The following is a 23,132-nucleotide window of genomic DNA, read 5'->3' as shown; positions in this document are numbered from 1 at the left end:
GAGCCCCGCGTCGGGCTCGATCCCATGACCCTGGGACCATGACCTGAGCCGAAATCAAGAGTCGGAGGCCTAACCAACAGAGCCGACCAGGCACCGAGTATTTATTGATGGCATGAAGCACTGCATGGTAAAATGTCAGTAAGGAAAGTAAATGGGAAGCCTACATCGGAGTTTTAAGTCTGTAAAGCCACTGAAAGTAAAAGAACAGCATTTTTAGGTGATGGGATATATTTATAGGAGAGGTGCAGCAGTACGAGGAGAATCTCATTCATTCATAGGCAGTGACCAAGGAGAGTCACTGCACAAACAAGGACGACCATGATCTTGCAGGCTTGTGTGACTTGTTGCTTTGAGGACATGAAATATTATGTCTTGAGTCACCAAGCTCCTGGCATATGGTGAGGTGAAGGCACAATGAGGCCAGCCATAAGGAATGAGCAGCAGCTCAAATAAGCAGATGGTTGGTAAAGAAATGGTATTAAGCATCGAAAGAAAAAGCATGTTTACTAATAAAATGGAAGCTGGAAGAAAGGCAACCTGTGATATTAAGAAATGAGAATAAAAAGCACCAAGAATGCCACGAAGGGCAGATCCATCCGTGATGATAAATTGAAATCAGCTGTCACTGCCACCCAGCGTGATTAAGACAAAACCTGGCTTACGTACACAGATTCATTTGGTCTCGAGAGTTCACTTTTAAGAATTTCTCTTTGAAGAGTGATTAAGGGCGTGGGTGAGATTTAGCTACGCAAGTTTATTACAGTTTACATTAGTTAAGAGTTGGAAGCAACCACATTTTCTGATCATCAGGGACTGGTTCACACATCACAGTACACCCCTACGGTGAGATTCCTGGCAGCCCTCTCTTCATTCTGCTGGCGACAATTTGCTGGCAAGGAAAAAGGTCATGCTGAGTCACGGGATTAACTATTGGACAACAACATGCAGAGTGAGACGAGTGGGTGTCACGCCCACACCTGTCTCCCCACCCGTGCTGTGCCAAGGTGGGTGGTGGGGGCGGTCACCGAGGGCAGGTAATCAGGGGCTGCACTGTTGGCAGAGAATTTGCCAACAGTGAAATAAATAAAAGCAAACTTTTCATCACTGTGTGCAGACAACTCTCAACAATTTCAGGAATAAAAGATTCCCCCTCACAGGGACAGAAAGCTCTTTTTGCACCCCCTGAGATATACCACTGTGCCCCCTTTTCCTTAGTTAAAATGCCCTGGGGTCATGGTTGGCCCACAGATATGCTACACTTCCCACCCCCCTTGCACTTTGGGTTTTAACATGACCCGATACAGACCACGGGGGTTCGGGGGGAGAAGGGCACTCCCTCCCCCCCCCGTCTTCTTTGTGCCTTTTCTGCTCCTGGACGATGGACATGAAGAGCCATCATGGACCATGAGAAGGAGGAATTCTCCCAAAGAGGAGAACACGATAGATCTCAGCCTCTGCGGACTACAGATATGGGCTGCCAGCAGCATCGACCTTCACATCAGCGGGAAGGACACTTATCTACTCTCAGGACCCTTACAAACTCTAAGAGTTTGGCTGTCTGACATGCTCCCTAACTCATACTCACATCAATGTAGTCAACCTGTATTTTGAAGGGTTAAACAAAGCTGTGCATAAAAATGGAGAGAGAAGATCTGAAAGGCTATCTGCCTGGTATGAACTGCAAAAGTGGTGCTGTCTAGGAGGGGGGTGGTGGAGGTGTGTGCATCCCCCGTCTCGTAGCTTATTCCTATTTTACTCATATATAATTTACATGTTATACACACATGTATGTACATGCATATTTATATTTGCTTATAATTAACATCCATTTTGTCCAAAATAAGGAGAAACTTCTTTAAAATTCCAATCTCCAGTGTGATTTAAACTAGCAAGAAAATTCATTTGTGCACTTTGGGATATTGATCACTATTGAGTGTCAGAGTCACGTTTCTGGGCCAACAGCATCCATATGATGCAGGGTGATGCTCACGAAGAAGTGATACCAGATAGAAAGTCCTGAAAATCCCAGGACACCTTTCAGGCAACGGGATTTCGTGACATCTAATACCATTTATGTGTCATGTGTTAACACCTTCAGGGCATGATCAAAAGTATTGCTTCTCCAAGGGAACTTTGAGACACACCTGTACGCACTTGTTGACATGAAACCCAAGTTCATGATACAGAATGTTTGTTAGGTTTGGTGGTCCTTGCAGATGCAGAATATTGACTAACATAATAAAATGCAGCACTGTCAGGAGAAGCTGGATAGCAGTTTGAACCAAAAATGGAAAAGAGAAGGTCTACAGAATACTCTTGGCTCACAGTGGCTCCTGGAGGCAAAGTGTCATCAAGAAAGAAATGGACAAAGCTGGGACAAGTCACAGCTGTGAACATCTACTCGAAATACCTCCCCAGCTAGTGGTAGAGGCTGCCATGGACCCAAAACTGAGTGTCACTCAGCATAGCTGGTTCTGGGTGTTGGGCTAGAAGTCAATGACAGAAACCAGATTCACCCAGTGCTTCCCCTCAGCAGATTCCCTCTCTGTGGGAGTCAGCTGCTACAGTAGATCAGCACTAGAGGGGAAGTTCAATAAAACCAGGTGAGAGTAGATTAGAGGATGAGTAATTCTTTACTTGGAAGAAGTCTTGAAAGGATGGAGGTGATGTTTTATTTGGTCTTAGAGGATAATCTTCTAAGTAGCAGAAGGGGAGGAGAAGGACGGACAGAGGAAGAGCATGAACAAAATCTCAGAGGCTGGTCCGTGGGACAAAGGATGGGCCAGGAAAGCGTGCAGGTGGACACCCCTGGAGGTTCTGCCAAGACATGTCTATTATCAGGTAAAAATAAGAGGGCATTAAATCATGTTATGCAGAATCCCATTACTATTGTTCTTGTGTCTAAAATATCATGGTGATATCATAAATGAAACTTCCTGCCGTTCCATGCATTTGGCATCTACAACGTAAGCAAGAGGTGGAAAAGAGCAATAATGCCCACTCTTAAATTGACCACAACTCACTAAACTGTGAAACAAAGATGATCGGGAGAGAGAAAGTCTATCATATGAAAATATCAGAAGAGAATCATCTTTGAATTCTGGTAGGTTAAATGTCCTCACCCATGTGGACACATATATATCCACATGAACTAAAAAATTCACAAGCGATATTCAAGCAGAAAAGAGAAGTTCTGAGTTCTAGGGCATCTCACTTGTCTTGCTTTGTTCTTTCTTTTTTTCTCAGCAGTTTCTCTGCACTGTCAAGTTCACACTGAGGGGTCTGGAAGGCTCAGGTCAGCTCTGGCCAGCAGCCAGTATTCTTTACCTCAAATCCACTTTTGAGTACCACCAATCCCAGGATATCATCCCAGGAACCTTGGCCATGTCCCAAATTGAAAAACACAAGATACTTATTTCTACAAAAGGTGGAAAAGTAAATACAGCAATTTTGTCTACTTGCATTTCCCTGGACCCCAATCTTCTGGTTGCTGTCTCTGTCCCCACTGTGCCCAGTGACTGAAACAGAGCCTGCTAGAAGTTGGTGGAGCCCGTGACAGGTGAGATGCGCCTCTTGGCACGTGCCATGTAGACTGTTTGGTGGGGCGGGGGTAGGGTTCTGCCTGAAAAGGGCTAGAGAGACCAGCAATTTCTTATAATTTGGCAACAGGCACTGAACGCGGAGTCAGAAATTAATAAATTTGCAAAGCCATTTTGGATCAGAATATGATGCCCAGAAATGTTAAATACTTCTACAGACTCCAGGGCTCATAGTCTGATGGTTCCAGCAACAATTTCTTTCTTTCTTCCTTTTTTTTTTTAAAAGATGTTATTTATTTATTTGAGAGAGAGAGAGCTCGCACATGCACGCAAGTGGGGGGAGGGAGAGGGACAAGCAGATTCCTCACCGAGCATGGAGCCCCATGCTGGGCTCGATCTTGTGACCCTGAGATCATGACCTGAGCTGAAATCATGAGCCAGATGCTTAACTGACTGAGCCACCCAGGCGCCCTAATAGCAACCATTTCTTGAAATAAGAGCATGAATGAAGCATATCTTTGTATCAGGTATTTTCTTGCTTTATTCCAATTAAGAATCTAAAGGATAAAGCCTCTGAGATTTTTACTGTAACTAAATCTGTCCTTTGCAGTATCATAGCATTTTCCTCAGGTATAGAGTAACAACGCCAAAGGCGGGAGTCAACATACATTTCTGGGATACAGCAAGCTCCAGAGGCAATCATTAAACCAATTACGATTTTTATCACTTTGACTTCCTGGTAAAATCTCTGGCTCCTCTGTCCTAGGAAGTATGTGTTGTGGATTAGACAACCTTCTCGTATACCTTTCTCTGGGCATCTTAAAGAGAAGAAAACGAATACATTCCTATAAGCAAACATTGACTTAATCAGTTCATGCTTTCTAAAATATTATTTTCTAAATGGTATTCGAAAAGATTACAAATGTAATGCCTATTAGAAAATTTGTAAATATGCCAAGTACAAAGAATCACTATCCTCTGTCTTTGATGTTACTGTACTTTCTCTAGAAACACATACGTATATATATAGATACAAATAGATAAAAATATACATATTTTATATTTGCATGTGACACACATTTTGCGAAATCAGCCAGGTTTTATCTACGTCATATCTATAACTCTCTATATGCACCCTTGTTTTTCTATTATTTTTCTTCACTTTGTATTATATATTCTCTCTAATCACTATACATTCTTTGAAAACCTGACTTTATGAGCAACAGAGATTCCAGAGAATGGATATCTGACCATCTTTAAAGCTGTAAACCTAGAACTTTCCGGAAGCTTCTAGGTGAGTTAAGTCAGTCTGCAGGCTCTGAAGGCAAAGATGGGGATACTTTGTCTTAGGCCTGGGGACATTTCCATTTCTGACCTTGTTGCAACCCATTAACAGTGATGAATTAGGGCCTTGGTTCCTCCTCTCACTTGAGACAGCTGGCCTTTAATTACTTTAGACTATTCGGAATGGCCGCCTGCATTCCGGGAAGTGCAAACCACGTTACTCAGGGTGAAGCTGGAGCTCTCTGTGGAGACCCCAGGCTGGCGCAAATGCCCATCCTTCCCAGCAGGTGGCGCTATCTAGATTCAGTTCTCTCTAGGGGACCAGTCGCCAGGCTGGGAGGGCTGCCAAGCGGATGGGCCCACCTTATCCTACCCTGCTCCTTCATGTCTCATGCTCTCCTCCCCATCTCCAGACCTTTCAGCTGTGCCTCCCTTCCACCGGTTTTAAGTGCAAGATGGTTTTTACTCTTGACTTTTTAAATATACTGACCTTGACAGACATACGAAATGACTTGCAAACAAGCATAACTACTATCTGTTTACATTAAAATCTTTCATAAAATATGTTTGTACTATATTAGAGCACAGTTAAAAGTCTTTTACAAAACTATCACTTGACTGAAACCATAACTTTGAAGTTTCTTTATAAACAACAATGTTCTACTGTATTTTAATATGGTTGTTTCAGCAAAACTTTCTTCAAGAAATCCTTTTTGTTTCCTTAAGGAATATCCTCAGAAAAACATGGGACAAATGACCCTCATAAATCTTCACTTAGACTTTTGGCAAAAATGATAAAACTGTATTAATCTCTTCATCTTACTCAACTTAGAAAATAGCTCATCGGTGTCATAAAATATGGTTCAAAAATACAACATTCTAAGGTGGGAAGTTGTTCATCATAAGGTTCTATGGAAGCAGCTAAACAGCTTGAAAGGAGGGCTGCCTTTTGGGGGGAAGCCCATGGATCTTCTCTTCTGACTCCTGGCTTCTCCCGACCCAATCAATGCCTAATCTCACCTGTCACTGGAAGGGCTTTAAGCCACGTGAGCACACCTTGCCAGAGTTGGAAAAAGGGTTGAGGGTTTGGGGCCGACTCCTACTGATGGGACACCAGTGACAGGTGCGGAGGTCATCAGAAGCTTGATGACCTGCTAGGAGAGAGTGTTGAACATTCAGAGTTCAAGCAACAGACTAGAGAGAAAACCTTGAAGTCAGAGTGAATTCAAGCTCAGTTCAAAGGTTTGCTTTTGTTTTTTTAAACCAAGGCCAATGTGTTAATACAATTTCCCGAATCTGCATTCCAAAGTTGCCTGGGGCCCATCCCGGAGGTTCTGAGCCTGTAGGTGGTGGGTGAGACCCCGGGGGCTTATGATCACTGGATAGATTGGGAAGCACCACATTCCTGCCCATATGCTGTTTTCAAACTTTATTTTATTTTATTTTATTTTTAAATATTTTTATTTATTTATTTGAGAGAGAGAATGAGAGAGAGAGAGCATGAGACGGGGGAGGGTCAGAGGAAGAAGCAGACTCCCTGCTCAGCAGGGAGCCCGATGTGGGACTCGATCCCGGGACTCCAGGATCATGACCTGAGCCGAAGGCAGCTGCTTAACCAACTGAGCCACCCAAGCGTCCTGTTTTCAAACTTTATTACGCTCATTCACTTTCCGGGATGAAGCAGTGAAGGGACAGGGCCCTCTGGGATACGGTAATGCAGCAGGAAACCATGAGAAGGACCCATTCATTATACCTTTGTTAGGCCATTTATCACTTATTTGATATTAAAAAAGTTCAGAAGCCATCATGGTCTGGGTAGTACTGGGAAGGAAAACTGAGGTATCTGACATTATTTGGTACCATGCCTGACACATAGTAGGCATTCAAGACGTACCTGCTAGTTAACCATTGCATTCACCTGATGGGAGGTTTTTAGGTGGCTGCATTAAGACCTATGGCTCAATGCTCTTAAAAGGCTTGGGGAGACAGTGGACACAGAGCACTGATCCATGACAGGAGAGAAAGCAGGGTTGGGAACTTCTCAGGGTGGATGATTACCATCAAAAAGGCAAGCAGCACGTATTTTTTAAATTATAGGTGTGTTTATGCTGGAACATACAGATCTAGAAGTTGTAGATATTCTGGAGCAGCCCTCAGGGGCCACAAACAGCAAGAGAACTAGAGCCTAAAAAATGCAAACACTGGCGCATTCACGTTAAATTTGGGAAATACATTTAAGAATGCATTCCCATGAATCCTTACTCCAAACAAAATAGCTTCTAATCCTTCCTCAAAGCAAAATGATTCTGAAAATACTTTGAAAAATGATGTGCTGTGATCTGACCAGATACTTCTGCATATTGATTTTGAGTTAAAACCTGCTAGGAGAGAGTGTTGTGAGTTCTGTCCTGCTTTCCTAGTTGTTCACTTCTGAGGACAGCCAGATCTTGGGTCTGTATGACCCTTAGCCGCTCGGATATGAGCATGGTGTCCAGGGGGAGTCTGGACACATGATCACACCGTCCAGACCACAGTAAGACGGGACAACCTCGGTAGCAGGAGTTTCGGGGGCCGGCAGGTACCACACACTACTCTCTTCCCTGGGGGGCCCAATGGGTGAAGGATTCTGCCTCCCAGGGGCTCCCAGGGAGAGGGCTGGAGGCTGTCTTGATTCCACCAAGGCCAAGAGTGGCTGCCTATTGGCCTTTACTTCACTGCAGGCAGCCTACTTACAGCGGCTCGAGGTAAAGTCCATCCGTTTTGAAAAGACCTCTCCAGCTGGACAGCTTTCTGAATTTATCAGAATTGTCCCCCAAGGCCAAGCTCCTAATGTCATTCTGTTGGGGAACTGTGAGTCTGAGCGCCCCTCCACCATTTCTAACAATAAATGCAAGATTACACATCGAAATGTTTCAAAACATGCAGTGAACTATGTGTTGGGTTTTTGTGCGTTTCTGCTCAGCTTCCCTTCTGATGCCACACCCCCTGTGTGCATCTGTACCACCTGCAAGGCACCCCGCCTGTCCCCGGTGAGGACCTCCATCAACGTGCACATTGACACACAGAAGAATCAGCACCCGGGGCGGACTCTACAAGCTGGGACCTTAGAGCCTGCCCAGGACCCACGAGACTCTCTTTTTCCAAGTTCCTATCTGGGCTGGGCTGCAGGACATGGGGGAAGTCATGTGATGTTCCCCCGTCTGAGCCGTGAAAGCCCCACGGAAAAACTGGGCAGATGCGTGAGTGATTTTACCAGGCACGGAATGTACAGAGCCCCGTACCTATCTGTGCAGAAGAAATACTAATGCTGCCATTAGGGAAGGGGATCACTGCATGCAGCTATGAGTCGCCGGCATTACCTGATCTTGGGATTTCTTTTTCTTTTTCTTCTTGCCCCAGCACCCGGAACTCTCTGCGTCTTTGCCGTTGGCCTCCCCACAGAGCAGCCCGTCCAGCTCATCAGTGCCCATGTGCTGTCCCTGAGAAGTTTCTGCTGCCAGCCGGTACGACAGGTTCCTTAAAATGCACACACAGTTTTCAACGGTCTGGAGAGAACCCAAAAAAAAAAAAAAAAAAAAAAAAAGGAAAGGAAACCAAGGAGGAATGAATAAAAACTAACCAGCACTCCTTCTCCACCCGAGAAAGCAGTCACTTCCACATCCCCGATTCTTTCCGGACACATTTAGCTGCTGGCTCCTTAAAGGCTCCCTTGACAGCCACAGTGGAAAGAATTGAGAGAAGCCCAAGAAGGTCTTAAAACCTCTTCTTATCCACGCTAGTTACTTTTATAAACAACTGTCATTGTTGACTGAAGTTCACTGGGGAGAGGGAACGAATCCACAACCTGGTAGAGGTCGCAGATATGGCCCACGCACGCACCGCTCCCACCTGGGGAATGGGGCTCAGAATCATCGAGAGCGTGGATACTCACATTCCCATCAGCTCCAGGAGGGAGACCCCAGTATTTCCCACCTACCAGGGCATTTTCTGGGAGTAAAATGAGGTGAGAGATATAAAGCTGGGGGGTCCCAGGCAAACCGAGTGCTGGCATCACCTGGGGGCATAGATGTTTCCATGCTACTGATTTGTTTGGAGATAGCTGGTGTTCCTGTTTTCTTAGTGTCGGGGTTAACCAGTGCTTGAGGACACACATTGTGTGGCAAGACACCTGAAAGGCCCTTGATCTCTGTCTATTGGCTGTGTGATTTGGACAATATACCCAACCTCTCTCTGACTCAGTAACTTCCTCTGTAAGATGGTCATAGTAGATACATACATACTACTATGTATCCTGTGTGTATCTAGATAGTCAAGTATGGATGAGCAGGTGGTCCCCTGCCCCCAGGATGTCCACATTAATCTCTGTAAGCTGTGAAAAGGTTGGGTTATCTGGCCAGGGGGAATGGAGGTTGCAGATAGACCTCATCAGCTGACCTTTAGCTGGGGAGATTGTCCTGGATTATCCCGGTGGGCCCATGAAACCAGGAGGGTCCTATAAGTGAGAGGGGGTGGCAGAAGTGGTGAAGTGAAGTGGTGTGAGAAGGTGTGACCTCTCATTGCTGGATTTGAAGATGGAAGAAAGGGCCACAAGCCAAGGAACTGTGGGCACCTCTAGAAGCTGGGAAAGACAAGAAAACTGGTTCTCCCCTGAGCTTCCAGAAGGAACACAGCCCTGGCGACATACTGATTTTAGCCCAACAAGACCCATTTGGGCCTCCTGACGTGTAAAACAGTAAGATAATCAATGCCTGTTGTTTTAAGCCACCATGTTTGTGGTAATTTGCTGGAGCAGCAATGGGAAACCAATCCAGCACGTGCATGCTGAGAAGAGTGCCTGGCCCCGAGTAAACACTATCCGAGCGTTCAGACTGGGAATAGTGGTGCAGCACCAAGTCCAGAGCACGGACCTAGAACCAGCGAGCCTAGGTTTGAGTCCTGGCTCTGCCATTTCAGGGGCTGTGTGACCTTGGGCCAAGTGCTTAATCTCTCTGTGCTTCCATTTCCTCCCAAAGACCCTTCCTCTGAAATATCACCATACTGGAGCCTAGGTTTCACCCATGAACTTCGGATCAACCTTTTAACCTTTGCCCTGCATTTGATGAACGGTGGGAAGAGAAAAAATACACCCATTTTTTTTTTTTTAATAAAACAAAATCATGATGGGGGAGAAAAATTGAATGGAGTTAGGTTTTATTTTTAAAAGTGTGCCAGCTTGGCTATGGCTTCTCAGGCACCTGCGTGTGCACCAGCGTTTGAGACAGGGACCATGGTTCCATTTCACAGATGAAGGGGATCTACCTCCCCAGCAGATAGGGCCACTTCTCTCTAGTCTTGGGTCGGGTGGGGGCCGCACTGCTCCCCCCTCCCAGGACAGGAATCTGGGCAAAGGCTGTGGGTGTGTCTTTGACTCAACTACGGGGGGCATGACAATCAACCAGGAAAACCCATTTTCAGGATCTGTCTCTGGAGCCTTTGCCATTCCAGACCTTTCTTGTCAGCTTTTCAAGGTTTCATGGCTGCTAATCCCACAGGCTTTGAGTCAACTTGATTATCTATTTCAAGCATCCTCTCAGCATCAAAAAAGGAACCTGCATGAAAGCAGGTAAACACAGGACGATGCATGAAAGAGAGAAAAGTCTCTCCCTGAAAGGAAAATGTTATGGCATAAGTCAGAACGATTTTTAAATCAGCTCAAACTGATTTTTCTTACATCAAAGACTTGGGATATTCAACTTCTTTCTCATCCTGCTGTTCATCTTCCCCAGGGGCATCTCTGTGCCTCTGTTTAACAAATGACTACCGGGGAACACATCCCCAGTAGTTTCCAGAAATGCTTTCTAATCTACCTGTGGCTGGGGGATGATGTGGGACAATTCTGGAGGGGAGAGAAAGCAGGGTTGGCAGAAGGAGAGGGTACAGAGGAGAGGGTGGGACGGGGCAAGGGAGTCACCGGGACTGATCTGGTCTCTCTAGCCAGGCTTGGTGTGGATGGGTCACTCATTCAAGCTCTTCTCTCTAAGGGAGTGGGGAAAGAGGATAGAAAAAAAAAAGGCAGCTACTGCCCTTCTCTGGGTTACCAGCAGAAGGCATGTGGCAGCTGGTGGCTCTGCTTTTGACACCCACTGCTGTCCACCAGTGCTTTTAGCCACTCCTCTTGGCCACAAGGTCATTTTGACTCCTTATTTTCTATTAGAAAGGGCTAATGTGGAAGTTGTCTGTAGATTGCGCTACCATAGGGTACCCATTCAACAAACTGTCCCAATTGCAGGCGCCAAGCTGAGAGCTTGCACGGATTCCAGGCCCTTTTATGCATTAACTCCTTCCCTCTCTACCTTGTCCCTGTGAAAGCTCAGAGGGGACCAGGCAGAGGGCCAAGTAGGACGCTGCGGGACCACAACACGGTAAAGCTCCGTGGCACGTTCTGGATGGCCAGGCACTGCTAAGTCCCTTGTGGCATCGGATCTGTTCAGAAGCTACAACGAGCCTCCTCGTCGTGAAGTCGGGGGTACTCAGGGACAGTCCTCTAGTGAACGGGAGCTGGAGGGGGAGCATCTACACTGGCTTGGTGCTCTTGAGGCTTCAGCAGAAATAGCCGTGTCTTCTCATTGCCGCCCTCAACACTCCTCATGGTTCCAGGTTCCTCTTTTGAATACAACGTGGACATTAAAAGAGGGGATCTCCCAGGGGCTCCAGGGATCTAGCCATCTGCCATGTCAGCAAAGAGGTGTGGGGGCTCATAGCACTTTGCTTTGGGACCATCCTGCTAAAGGCTACCTTCCCACCAGTGTTGTCATGGGCACATGGCCAAGGCAAGAGGCTGTGGACTCTGCTTTTAATTTCAACTGCAAGGCGCAGACAGTCTTAAAGCTCTTTTTTGTATCCATTATGGTAGGAGGCTTCGTGTCCTGATGCTGTAGTCTTTACTGCTCTGAATGTGGAGATCCTGGGCACGGCAGACTTTGTGAATTACCTCTGGCGGCTCGTTTAAAAATCGCTGGTCTATTATATTAACAGGCATCGATAAATACTCAAGACATCTTGACTGGTCATTTTTTTTAGGGACTTCATTTTCCTATCAATGATATTAAAAGTTCTAAAATGGTTATTAAGGGTCTTTATGAGAGGGGTTGATTAAATCTTTAGCATCTCATATTCCGTCTTTGAAATTGATAACACTTACAGAGTAACTAATGGATGCCCGCATAACTCAGTGATGGTGATCAGATGACAAACCATGTTCATAACTGCAGCAGACTAGTACTCAAAATGTTGGAGTTCCAGAAGGTATGCGCACCCAGGACTGTGGGGAGTAGGGCTCGGCTATCAGCAATTGTCTCAATTTCTCAGCCCACTCCACGGTGCAGGCAAGGTGGAGAATTGCTAAGTCACTCCCCATGCCTGTTGGTAACTAAGGGGATAAAACCATCCCTACCAGTTCTTTACCTGACTTTATAACTAAATAACATGTGATCGTATTCCTGATCAGAGTCCATTTCAAAGCTGTAGCTAATCTACTAAAGATTAGCTCAGTTGAGGATGCACATCAAATCACCAGATGAACTTTTAAAGGAACACAAGTCTGAGACCAGAGGTGGACATTCCAAGTCAGAGGGCTGGGATGGGGTCTAGGCACATGGCTGTGGTTCACACCAGGACCAGTTCTGCTCCCCTGGGGGACACTGGGCAATGTATGGAGACACTTCTGTTTGTCACCACCAGGAAGGGAGAGGCTATTGGCATCCAGTGGGGAAAGCCCGGGGATGCAGCTCAACATCCTATGATATACAGGACGGCCCCACAACACAGAAAAACTGGGCCCAAAATGTCAATAGTGTGGCTATGGAGAAATTCTCATTAAGGTCTTGCATTTATCACATGGTGACTTCAAAAGCATCTGTAAAGTCTGTGTTAAATCAAGATATTTTTACTTGACAATTTTACACTTAGATTGAATCAAAACCAATCAAAAGGCAAATTAAGGCAAAACAAAATGCCTCCCACACTGGAAAAGCCCACCTAATTCTATTCTGGCTTATGAACTGAAACACTGACTAGATTCTGAGGATGAACATGTGGACAGTCCCATTTACTTAGATTTTGGCCAAGGTTCTTCAGTCTTCATAAGGCATTTTTAAAATGGCATTGGATACAATTAACATTTGTAAAAAGCTAACTTGTAAGAATACAGAATCATTCAAAGCTCAGATAGTTTTAATATTCCTCTTTCTTTTGAAAGCAGACTTTATAAACTAAAACTGGAAGCTTGTGGGTAATGTGGTGTGTAAACGTTTATATACTCATCTGGTTTGAGTAACTCAAAACAATCTACATGTTTATTCGTTATTAATCAAGGATTGGGTGTCTAGTTCTAGGCTAGGATTAGAAGTCATCTAGAAAACGTTGGATTCCTACGGGGAGACCAAGAGAGATTGCAGAGTGAAGGTATTATGCACAGCATTAGCTCTCTGCTGTTGTTGGCCATTGCTTAGTCCCTTGGGCATCTTTATTCACTAAGATGTTTAATCTGTGCAAACACAACAAACCTTGCTGTCGATCTCGCTGCTCCCCAGCGCAGACTGGATCACGTAGAGCAGTGCATCTGTGAGCCCATCACATTCTCGCATCCTCCTGCGAGCCTCCTCTCCAGCTGAACTAACATTCCTGCAAAGCAAAAGGGTGCATCAGCTACCTCCACGGGGGTCCCCAAAAGAACCTTCTTCTGTGCCCACCTCCAGAATATTTACCAAGAACACAGTTTGAATGAGAAGGGATGGCTTGCACAAATGCATGCCACAACCGGCTGAGTTACAGTGATCTGCCATAGAACTTGCAAAATGGAGATACAGATTTCCGAATGTGTCATTTATGAAGGCCCGGTGACCACTGAGAATGGAGACTCTTGAAAAGTCTTCAAGGTTTACTTCATTGACAGTGGAAGAGGGAAACCAGAAGCTCTTTGAATCAAAGGCTTTTTCTTTGAGAAATGTGAAAAGAATGTTTTTTAGAGACAGAGCTTCCATCTTACTGAAGTATTTTAGTGATCTAATTTCACCCACCTCCAAAATATACCTACCTTGATCCTGCCAGCAGTAAACTTCTAGAAATTTATTCTAAGAACATAGGGAGGGGTTTCTGTGAAAATTTAGTCATTGGGATGCCCACAGCGCCTTTGATGGGCAGGAGTGGCCCAATCTCCTTCCCGTACTGGCGCACGCTGAGCTTAAGCCAGCAGAAGGGACAATCAGGGAAGATGCGGCGGGGAAGCAGAGAGATATTCCACCCCTACAAAACACATGAGACAAGCCTTGTCAAGGGCTGGGGTGCTTTCAGTGACCTGCCACCTGAGAGCACGTTTTCCCTTTCCTACCCAGGGTTAGGATTTGGCTCAGGTAGAGAACTTCTGCAGCAAATCAGAAAACACAGCCTGTTGGAGGGATGCTGGAGGTGAGTTAAGAGAAGGTGTAAAGGGGCTGAAGGAATTTAGAGATGGTGGGGAAGAGTGATCTCTTGAGAAAGATCCTGGTTGGACAATGGCTCTTGAGCTTGGCTAGTAGCAGAATCACCTGGAGGAGACTGCCTGGCCCCACTTTGGGAGTTGGATAACTTCCTATTTGGTGATGTTGAGGTTGAGAACTACCACTCCGACTCTGGCTCTAGGGAGAGGGTTCGGTCGGGGAGGGCGGGGCTCTTTGCTGACTGTTGGGTGCTGCCATGTGTCTGAACTCAAGAATCTGCGGCCCTGAGCAGAGCCTGCAGGAGACACTGAACAGAATGAGTCTCAGGGCCACACTGTAAGGACACAAGTGTTTCCCATTTCATTTTCAAAATGTCCTTCAAGGTTACATTTCATTCTATTTTACAGATAAGAACACTGAGGCACAGAGGGCACGGAGGCAGTAAGTGGAGCGGCTAGAACAGAACCGGGTTTGAAGGACAGGAAGGCGAGGCCTCCAGGCTTGACAGGCCACATGGATGCACCACTTTTTTAAGGAATTAAAGGAAAATAGGCCTAACGCTAGAATGCTACTGAACAGAAATGTTCGCTTTGATTATCTAGAAGGTTCTGTAGGGTGTGTTTAAATAAGATCTTTCCGCATTTGAATGGAAGATTGGGAAAGTTTATTCAATTCAAATTCGTATTTTTGGCATTTGCAGATCTTAAAATATAAACAAAATTTCTCAGTTCCTTAGATAGTAGAACTGGGCAAATATTGATGGTATTTTTATGTGAAGTGTTAGGACTCCCCCTGGGGTGGCTAACCCTCATTTCTGACAGGATCTGGGGAGGGAGGAAGAACCAACTTTCTGCAGGAAGAAGCTGTGAGTTTTATTCTAAACCTCTATTATTCTAAACTGGAAGGATGGCCTTTGTGAGAGAGCATTTTTAGACCATCCCTCCTTGAAATGATTTTCACCAGGTCGAGCTTTGCGGCTGTTAGAGTAACAGGCTTGTCAAAAATTCCCATCAGACCTCTTTGGCCAGAAGAATGCTGGATGGCAGTGTGGACCCATGTGTTTAAATCGTGCCTCTGTGCTTTGAAGAGGTCGTGTTTCCAAAGAGAGAATGATGGAATTTAGTCTTGAAAGTGCCTTAGGGGTAAGCTCCTTACACTCTAGTCTAAAATCCTCCACCCTCCTCCCTGGCTGTTGAGCACTCAGTCTTTCTCTTGAGTAGCTTTACGATGATGAGGACGGATTGCAGCCTGATTCACAAATCCACTTCGAAGTGATCAGCCTATGCTCACTGGTAATCAATGAATGGGCAGGGCAACCATGAGAAAGATCAGGAATTCTCAACTTCGTCAACATTACAAGTTGTGAATATTAACCTAAGCAGTTTTCTTTATTCTGTCTGTTTGATTCTAGTCTCCTCCAAAATTAAAAGGTTATTAACTGGCTGCTATATTAAGATGTGCAAGATATCAAGGGCGCCCGACTGGCACAGTCAGTGGAGCAGGCGACTCAATCTCTGCGTTGTGAGTTCGTTTGAGCCCCACGTTGGGTGTAGAGATTACGTAACAATAAAATCTTTAACAAACGTGTAAGATACTGAGAAATGAGAAAGACTAATAAGTTTGGGTCCCAGTAGAGAAGGAGAAATGAGTGACACACACGCACATACACACACAAACATACACAAGTAAACACACACATACACATACCCCTATGATACAGAGGGGAGGACGGAGTTACCACAGTGTCTGCAGGTATGAAGATGCTCAATACGTATTTTTAAACAGAATGAAGTGTGCACATGTCTCTTAATCAATGGTGTCCTACAAACCCTTTGGGGTTGGGTTCACTTGTAAGCAACTACTCCTGAATTAGGAAACGTATCAGAAGAGTACCCCTGGTTTTTTACACTGTAGGAGAGAAGAGTTTCCTCTTTCTCCTTTCCCCCCACAAAATAAGATCTATTATATTATGCATGCTTCACTGGTTAAAAATAAAAAAACCAGTAACTTTGTGTGTTGGTCACTGTAACAATTAATTGTAACTACGGTCGTAAGGAAGTGACAATGAGCCAGTGTTCGACCTACAAAGATCCTCCCTCCTGTTGCATTTACAGAGGTGCCCTTCTTGACAGAGGTGATTTTCTTGTCGGATGAGGAACTGGTGCTGCAAAATTCTACACGGAAACACAACGTTACAACAAATACTTGACAGATTATTTACAAAAAGCACAAAGATGGTACAACAGGTTTTCCTTAGAAATAATCTTCATAGTCTTGATTGAATTGTCAGTTTACATGTTATTTGGAAATTTCTGCCTACAGTAGTTTCTACGATCTTTTTATCTGATAAAAAATGAGAATTTATTTTTATTTCTTACAATTAAAAGATACAGAATCTCTTATGATCTCTTTTGTTCTAATGTAACTTGTTAAACTGCTTTATTTTCCCTATCTTCAGTGCTGTTTGACATCCCCTTTCTCTGAGCCCCCATCATTCACTGAGCTTATTAAGAACAAATTCAATATATGCAGCTCTCGTAGGATCCCAAGTGGTCCTTGTACCCTACATTCAAAGGAATGAATGCAGCATGTCACACGGAAGACCTCATTTTATGTGTCCCTACTTCAGATGGCCAGGATATGGACAGTGAAACTGCAGAGAAAACCCATGGATGAGGATTTTAGCAATTACTCAACTTGAAATTAGCCTCTCTCTTCTCCGCACTGCCTGTGCTCTCTGAATCTCTCTTACTGGTCACCATTGACTTTGGATTAGAATTATTTAGGCTGTGACCTTCTTGCTGCTTGGGAACCTTCTGGAGGGCAGAGGGCATGTCCTTGTTGTTGGTATACCCAGCATGCAGCTGAGTGCCCTACACCACCTAGGTGCTCGGTGCAAGCTGGTTATTACACGTGCATTCAGCTGGACTGGAATTTGGGTGACTGATTTGCCTCTGCCCTCCATACTCACTGGATGATATCAGATGTCTGTTACATCAAGAATGCAGGCTTGCCCCCATCCTGGACTATTCAGGTCAGCCTCAATTTGGGAAGAAAGAAAAAAAAAAACCAACTGAACATAGTGTGTGGTATCTAAAGCTTGTATCATATCTCAAACTAAGCAAGTCTGAGCTATCAGCTTTCTTCTGTTGATGATATTGATCACACAGAGTGCGGGAGAGAATGACATGATTTTGTCGTTTGGAGCCAATCAGGTATTACCGAGCTATAGCGATCTTCACCCCAGGCTTGCAGGAAGAGATTTCTGTCTCAGGTTCTCGTCCTCTGCTCTCTGTTACCTCCTCTCCTCTCCGCCCCCACTGCTCCTTGGCCTTTATGATCTGCCCTCCCCTGCGGTCATCTCGCACCAGGTCCATCCCCATCACCTTGAGCCCTGGGTCCTTCCTGCACATCTCTGGGCTGGGGCTCCCTGGGCCTCTTTGGCTCATCTTACCAGCAGAACCTAGATGTTGGGTCTCTGGGACCCTGGGCTGAGCTTCTGAGACTACACACTAGTGTGAGGAGTGGGGTGGGGTTGCCAGGATCTTCAGAGAGCAGAGCTTAGACCATTTCAAGAAATACAGGTGGTCCCAAGGCAAAGCTGAAATACAAAGCCACACACTCAGTAAGGCCTTGGGGCCAACAGAGCAGGGCAGGCAGGGGGAGAGGTAGAGTCCACCACAGATGACAGCACAGAGTGGACCAGGAGGACCAGACGTGGGTCTGGGGATACCAGGGACTCCCAGGGGCTCGAGCCTCTGTACCCTCAACCACAGATAAAGAGAGTCTGTCTGGGGATTGGAGGCTGTGCTGACTACCCCCCCGGCCCCCGCCCCGCCGCCACCTGCAATGCTTTTCCTTCTGCGTCTAGGCCACTGCCTTTGAGCAGTCACGCTGCCTAGGCTTGGTCAGACCTCTGCCTTGGCCCCTTCAGCCCCTCTTTGTTGTTCCAGGCGCAAGATTTTAGGGCACCTGTAACACCTGATGTTTGAGGCTGGTCCCTCCGTGATGTGAGGAGGGGTGGGCAGCATCATCTTACTTTGCTGTCTGAGAACCACTCTCTTAGCAGGGAATCCAACAGCAGGAAATTGAAATATGTATTAAATGACCATGTAATTGTCCACTGTGAGCTACATAATACATAAACTCTTAAAGATACTCGGTTTCCTCTTCCTAATGGGTTGAGGGGGGCATCATGGCCTTACATCCAACGACGACGCATTCATTTATTTTATTTTAATTTAAAATCAGTGAATTAACATAGAGTGTATTATTAGTTTCAGAGGTAGAGTTTAGTGATTCATCAGTTGTGTCCAACACCCAGTGCCTATCACATCACGTGCCCTCCTTAATGCCCATCCCCCAGTTACCCCCTCCCCCACCCACCTCCCCTCCAGCAACGATGCATCTAGACTGATTGCCACAGGCTTCCAACTGGCACACTGAGAAAATCTTGGAACTAACACCAAGTTTGTGAGGGGAAATCTAAGCAAAGCACAAATGTGCATCATCTCAACTTCCTGACCACGTGATTACCAATGAAATTTGTAGCTTCTCATAAATTACCTGGTCTGAGTTAAGCATGGGAAAGGGAAATGATAGCAATCATGCTCAAGCCATTCTCCCATGAAGTAGGCTTGCTTTTGCTTTAGTTAAAAACATTCCATTGTAAAGAGATCCTTCTATCCACTCATCTAAATCAGGAGTAGAGAACTTTTTCTATAAGGAGCCGGGGAGTGAGTATTTCAGGTTTGGGAACCACACAGGGTCTCTGTAACTTCTCCTCCTCCTTCTTTTAACAACCTTTTAAAAATGTAAAACCCACTCTTATCTGCAGCCATACAAGAACAGGTCATGGGTGGGATTTGGCCCATGGGCCCTAATTTGCCAAGCCCTGACCTAGATTCTCATCGGAAGCCCTATTATAGGATTTAGGAGGAGTCTCTGAATCCCTGGTATTTTCCTCAAAATTTCATATAGTTTTATATGTATGCTATGTGTGTGTGTGTTTTTTTTTTTCTGCGATAAAGGAATAGGACTTACAGTGTATTCTGAGGCCAGGACCCAAAAAAGTCCAAGAACCTCCAATCAAAATCAGCAGTGCCCTTGGTCTGAGCAGAACATTGCTCTCCTAATTCTAGAGCCTGGGCTTCAGGATTCAGATGCATTTATCTCCATGGGTAAATAGCAACTATGTTTTCTTCTCTCCTACAAAAGGTCTTGGGAGAACTTGTGTGTGGGTTCCAAAATCACTGACCAAGAAACCCCAATCTCTTCCTCCATGTGGGAAAGCCAAGTGTGCAGGGTTGGGGAGGAAGGGGGTCTTCTGCCCAGCTCACTGGGTCAACACAGCAACAGCTGTGCAGCTGGATCCCCTCACACCAGGTCAGTGGTTACAGGGTCTATGGGGGCAGTGTGAGCCCCGCCAAGTCTCAGAGGAGCCACCACAGAGGAGGGGCCGCCACCACAGAAACCACTAGGGCTCATCCTCTTAAATCTGTAGCTTCTCTGCACAAAGGGAGAGCTTGTTTCCTTCTTATCATTCAAAAACTTCAACAAAGATGGATTCTCTCATGCACCTGCCATGGTCTTGTAGCCGGGGCTCCCTAGGTGTGAAGGCATGTGCCTTGCCTGGGTCTACTCATCTGTAATGTGCAGATGGGGATGTCTGAATCACCAGCTTGTGCGGTGACGCAGCCCAGTGCTCAGGGCCTGGCGCCAACTCTTCACAGGAAATGTGAACCGCCCCTGCTGCTTCTCACCCAGAGACTCCCATGCAAGAGGGAGAGAGACAGCAGGTGGGGAGCTGCGGCCCCACCTGGAATGTGGATGGCAGGCAGGCGGCAAGGATAAGGGGCGAGCACAGGAAAGATGGGAAGGTTTCACGGTGATAGTGACAACCTCATTGTTTACATGCTCATCACTAATTAAAAAAAAATCTGAAACTACTGTAAAAGTATTCAAACAGTGGGGAAAATATATGAGTAAAAGTGAGCATCCTCACTCTTTTCTTACCCTCTGTCCAAGGAAATCACTGTGCCTACGTGAAGTTTATCATTCAGGATGATTTTCTACTCCTACAAATAAACTGTGTAGGTATGTTTTTGCTTTTCACCATAGTGGTTCGTCCGGCACCTTGCTTGATTTTATCTTTTTTATTTTTTTAAGAAAGAGAGAGTGCAAGGCAGGTGTGGAGTAGGGCAGAGGGAGAGGGAGAATCTCAAGCAGGCTCCATGCTCAGTGTGGAGCCTGACTCAGGGCTCAATCTCACGACCCTGAGCTGAAACCAAGAGTCGGATGCTGAACCGAATGAGCCACCCAGGCACCCCTCCTTTTATCCTTTAAAAGCCTCTCATTGCCTCTTTTCATGACAGTGCCTACCTATTTACCCTATTCAATGAATGACTTTGGGTATTCCATGTATGAATATATCACAATTTATAATTTAAGAAATGATTACCCTATTAAAGGACATCCAAGTTGTTTTCAATTTTTTGCTGTAATAAGTAACATTGAGCAGAAATTTGGAGGAGTTACATGTTTTGTGAGATGGACCCTATGGAACCAGAAGAAAGGGTAATGGGTCAATCAGTTCAAAGCAACAAAGTAACCCAACTGGACTGGGTACTGACTCTGCTCTACACCCAAGGCCAAGTCTTGGGATAGAAAGAAAAGAACACCTGGCCCTTGACCTTCGGAGCTCACAGTCTAGCAAGGGAAGCAAACACATATCTGGCGTGCCAAGATCTGATCTCATTTGCATGGAACTAGCATAGCAGTATGAAGAATGTGGGAACCAATCTCCCAGAAGCCATGCCTGGGTATGCCTAGAAAATAAACCTCGGCTGAGATGGATGGAAGTCTTACTACTCGTAATTAAAATCTTTGCTGAGGTTGAAATTCTGTAAATTTGGATATCAAATTGTTTTCCTTAATATCTGTAGCAGCAAGCCATGGGTTGGACTTAAGAACACAGAGTACAATAAGTGTGTTCTTAGCAAGAAAACATTTTATGCATATTTAGTGGAATGGACCTTCGAATTTGAAGGGCAAGGTGTAAACTACACATCCAGGCTTGGAAGTGGTTCCTGGTGAACAGCCATTGTCAATACCGACCAAGCACAACCATGCAGCGGTGGGGGCTCCAGGCCACTCCTGGCATGAGCAGAGGACAGTATGTGTAGGGAGAGGTGGCAGTCTGTGGCAAATGCTAATTCTGGCTTGTACACCTCCATTTTTACTAAGCCTGGCATGGTAAGCCAGCTCCTTGTGTTTAGTAAAACCACGGCAGGCTCCTGGTTCACCAGGGTAAATCTTGCACATGACCTGTGCTAAGTCCCTTTTGACCTCCAGCTACCATGTGGAACCACAGCAAGGTTCCCCTCACCTGCCTGGTGAATTCAAGTCATTCAAGAGGGTTTTCCAGTGTTGCCTTTTTCTGGCATCTTACCCAGAATGCAGAGTCAAGGACTACAGAAGGTAAGTCCCTGGTCTTGAAACCTCATGGGGTGTCCTGGGCCAGATTTCCAAGCTGCTTAGAACCAGTCCTCTTTTTTATTTTCCATTTCTCCCCTTCTAGAACTGGCGTGTCTACAATTATCATCCTATGCCTGTCCCATCAGTGTTGGTCGGGAGCAGATAAGCTGTTTCTTTGGTATTAATGGCCCCCCAAGATGTTTATGTCCTAATGCCTGGAACCCGTGAATAGGTTACTTTACAAGGAAAAAGAGACTGCGGAGGGAATGAAGGTTATGGACTTTACAATAGTGTTATTGTCTTCGATGATCCCTGTGGACCCAATGAACATTAAAAGCAGGGCGCATTGTCTAGGTGGAGTCAGGGAGATGCAGTAGAAGGGGAAGTCAGAGAGATCTTGGGCATGAGGATTCAACTCCCCACAGCTGGTTCTGACATGGAGGGGTCACATGCAACGTTGAGAGAGAGGTTGCTAGCTCTCAGTGGACAGCCAGCAAGGAAACAGGGACCTTGGTCCCACAGCCATAAGGAATTTGGTTCCAGCCATAACCTGAAGAAGCCTGGACAAATTTTCTCCCAAGAGCCATTAGTGAGGAACGCTACCTTGCCGACACCTTGGTAAGAACCGTGTCAGACTTCTAACTCCAGAAACTGTAGGGTAATAAATCTGTGTTGTCCTAAGTCACTAAGTTTGTGGTCATTTGTCACAGCACCAGTAGGAAAGCAGTACAGAGCCTTTCGCTTGTCTTACTCAAGGGTAAATGAAAATCTTCTCCACACACGTGTACACATTTCACACCCCAGCCTTTCCCCGGAAAACTGCTTATCTGCAGGGGACTCACGCAAGTTTCTAGAGGGTATTTCTAGATGATCAAATAATTGTACTGTTTTGATCAAGACCAAAATGCCACCTACATAAGAGAATCAAAATTCTTCCTTGGGGCACATGTGTGGGGGACGGGCTGAGGTGGTGGCATGTACAGCATCTGCGTTCAACTGCGCAGGGACAGGCGATGCCCCATCTACTTCCGAGCAGACTACAGCGCTCGCTTTGCATAAGCAGCACTGGTGCGATGTGATGATGCACTTTTGGAGGCACAACTACATTGCTTTAATTTGCTTTGCCCTCTCCATCATCTGATTAGGCGCAGAGAGCTACCAGATATGTGGGCAACATCTTGGACCAGATTGCTCTCCTGCTTGTCGATACCTTTTACTTCTGCCAGTCCTCATACTATAGAAGGGGCTCCTGAAAACCTCAGTCTTCACAGCTTCCGGTGAACAGAGAGGGAAGGGGGATAATGAGCATGCTGGATTATAAGGGAGAGAAATGGGCGATGTCCTAGCTCTGCTTGAGTGAAGTCTCTAGTGGAGACTC

The 23,132-nt window shown here is 45.7% G+C and overlaps 1 protein-coding gene across 3 annotated transcripts in view; it reads right to left on the bottom strand.

Moving 5' to 3' along the window:
- Window positions 1-23,132, bottom strand: part of CTNND2 (catenin delta 2) — an 894,910-nt gene that overhangs the window by 122,838 nt on the left and 748,940 nt on the right. For all 3 annotated transcript variants that reach the window (XM_064596859.1, XM_045863465.2, XM_045863474.2), the window contains exons 13-14: window positions 13,367-13,484; window positions 8,183-8,368 (exon numbers count right to left, since the gene is read on the bottom strand). In XM_064596859.1, the coding sequence (XP_064452929.1) occupies window positions 8,183-8,368; window positions 13,367-13,484 (304 nt within the window). The remainder of the gene's footprint in view (window positions 1-8,182; window positions 8,369-13,366; window positions 13,485-23,132) is intronic.

The sequence above is a fragment of the Mirounga angustirostris genome, unplaced genomic scaffold (assembly GCF_029215605.1).
Source record: "Mirounga angustirostris isolate CCGP_5_RB_7025 unplaced genomic scaffold, mMirAng1.0.hap1 SCAF_7, whole genome shotgun sequence".
NCBI classification, from domain to species: domain Eukaryota; kingdom Metazoa; phylum Chordata; class Mammalia; order Carnivora; family Phocidae; genus Mirounga; species Mirounga angustirostris.
This window is presented reverse-complemented; position numbering and strand designations above follow the sequence as displayed.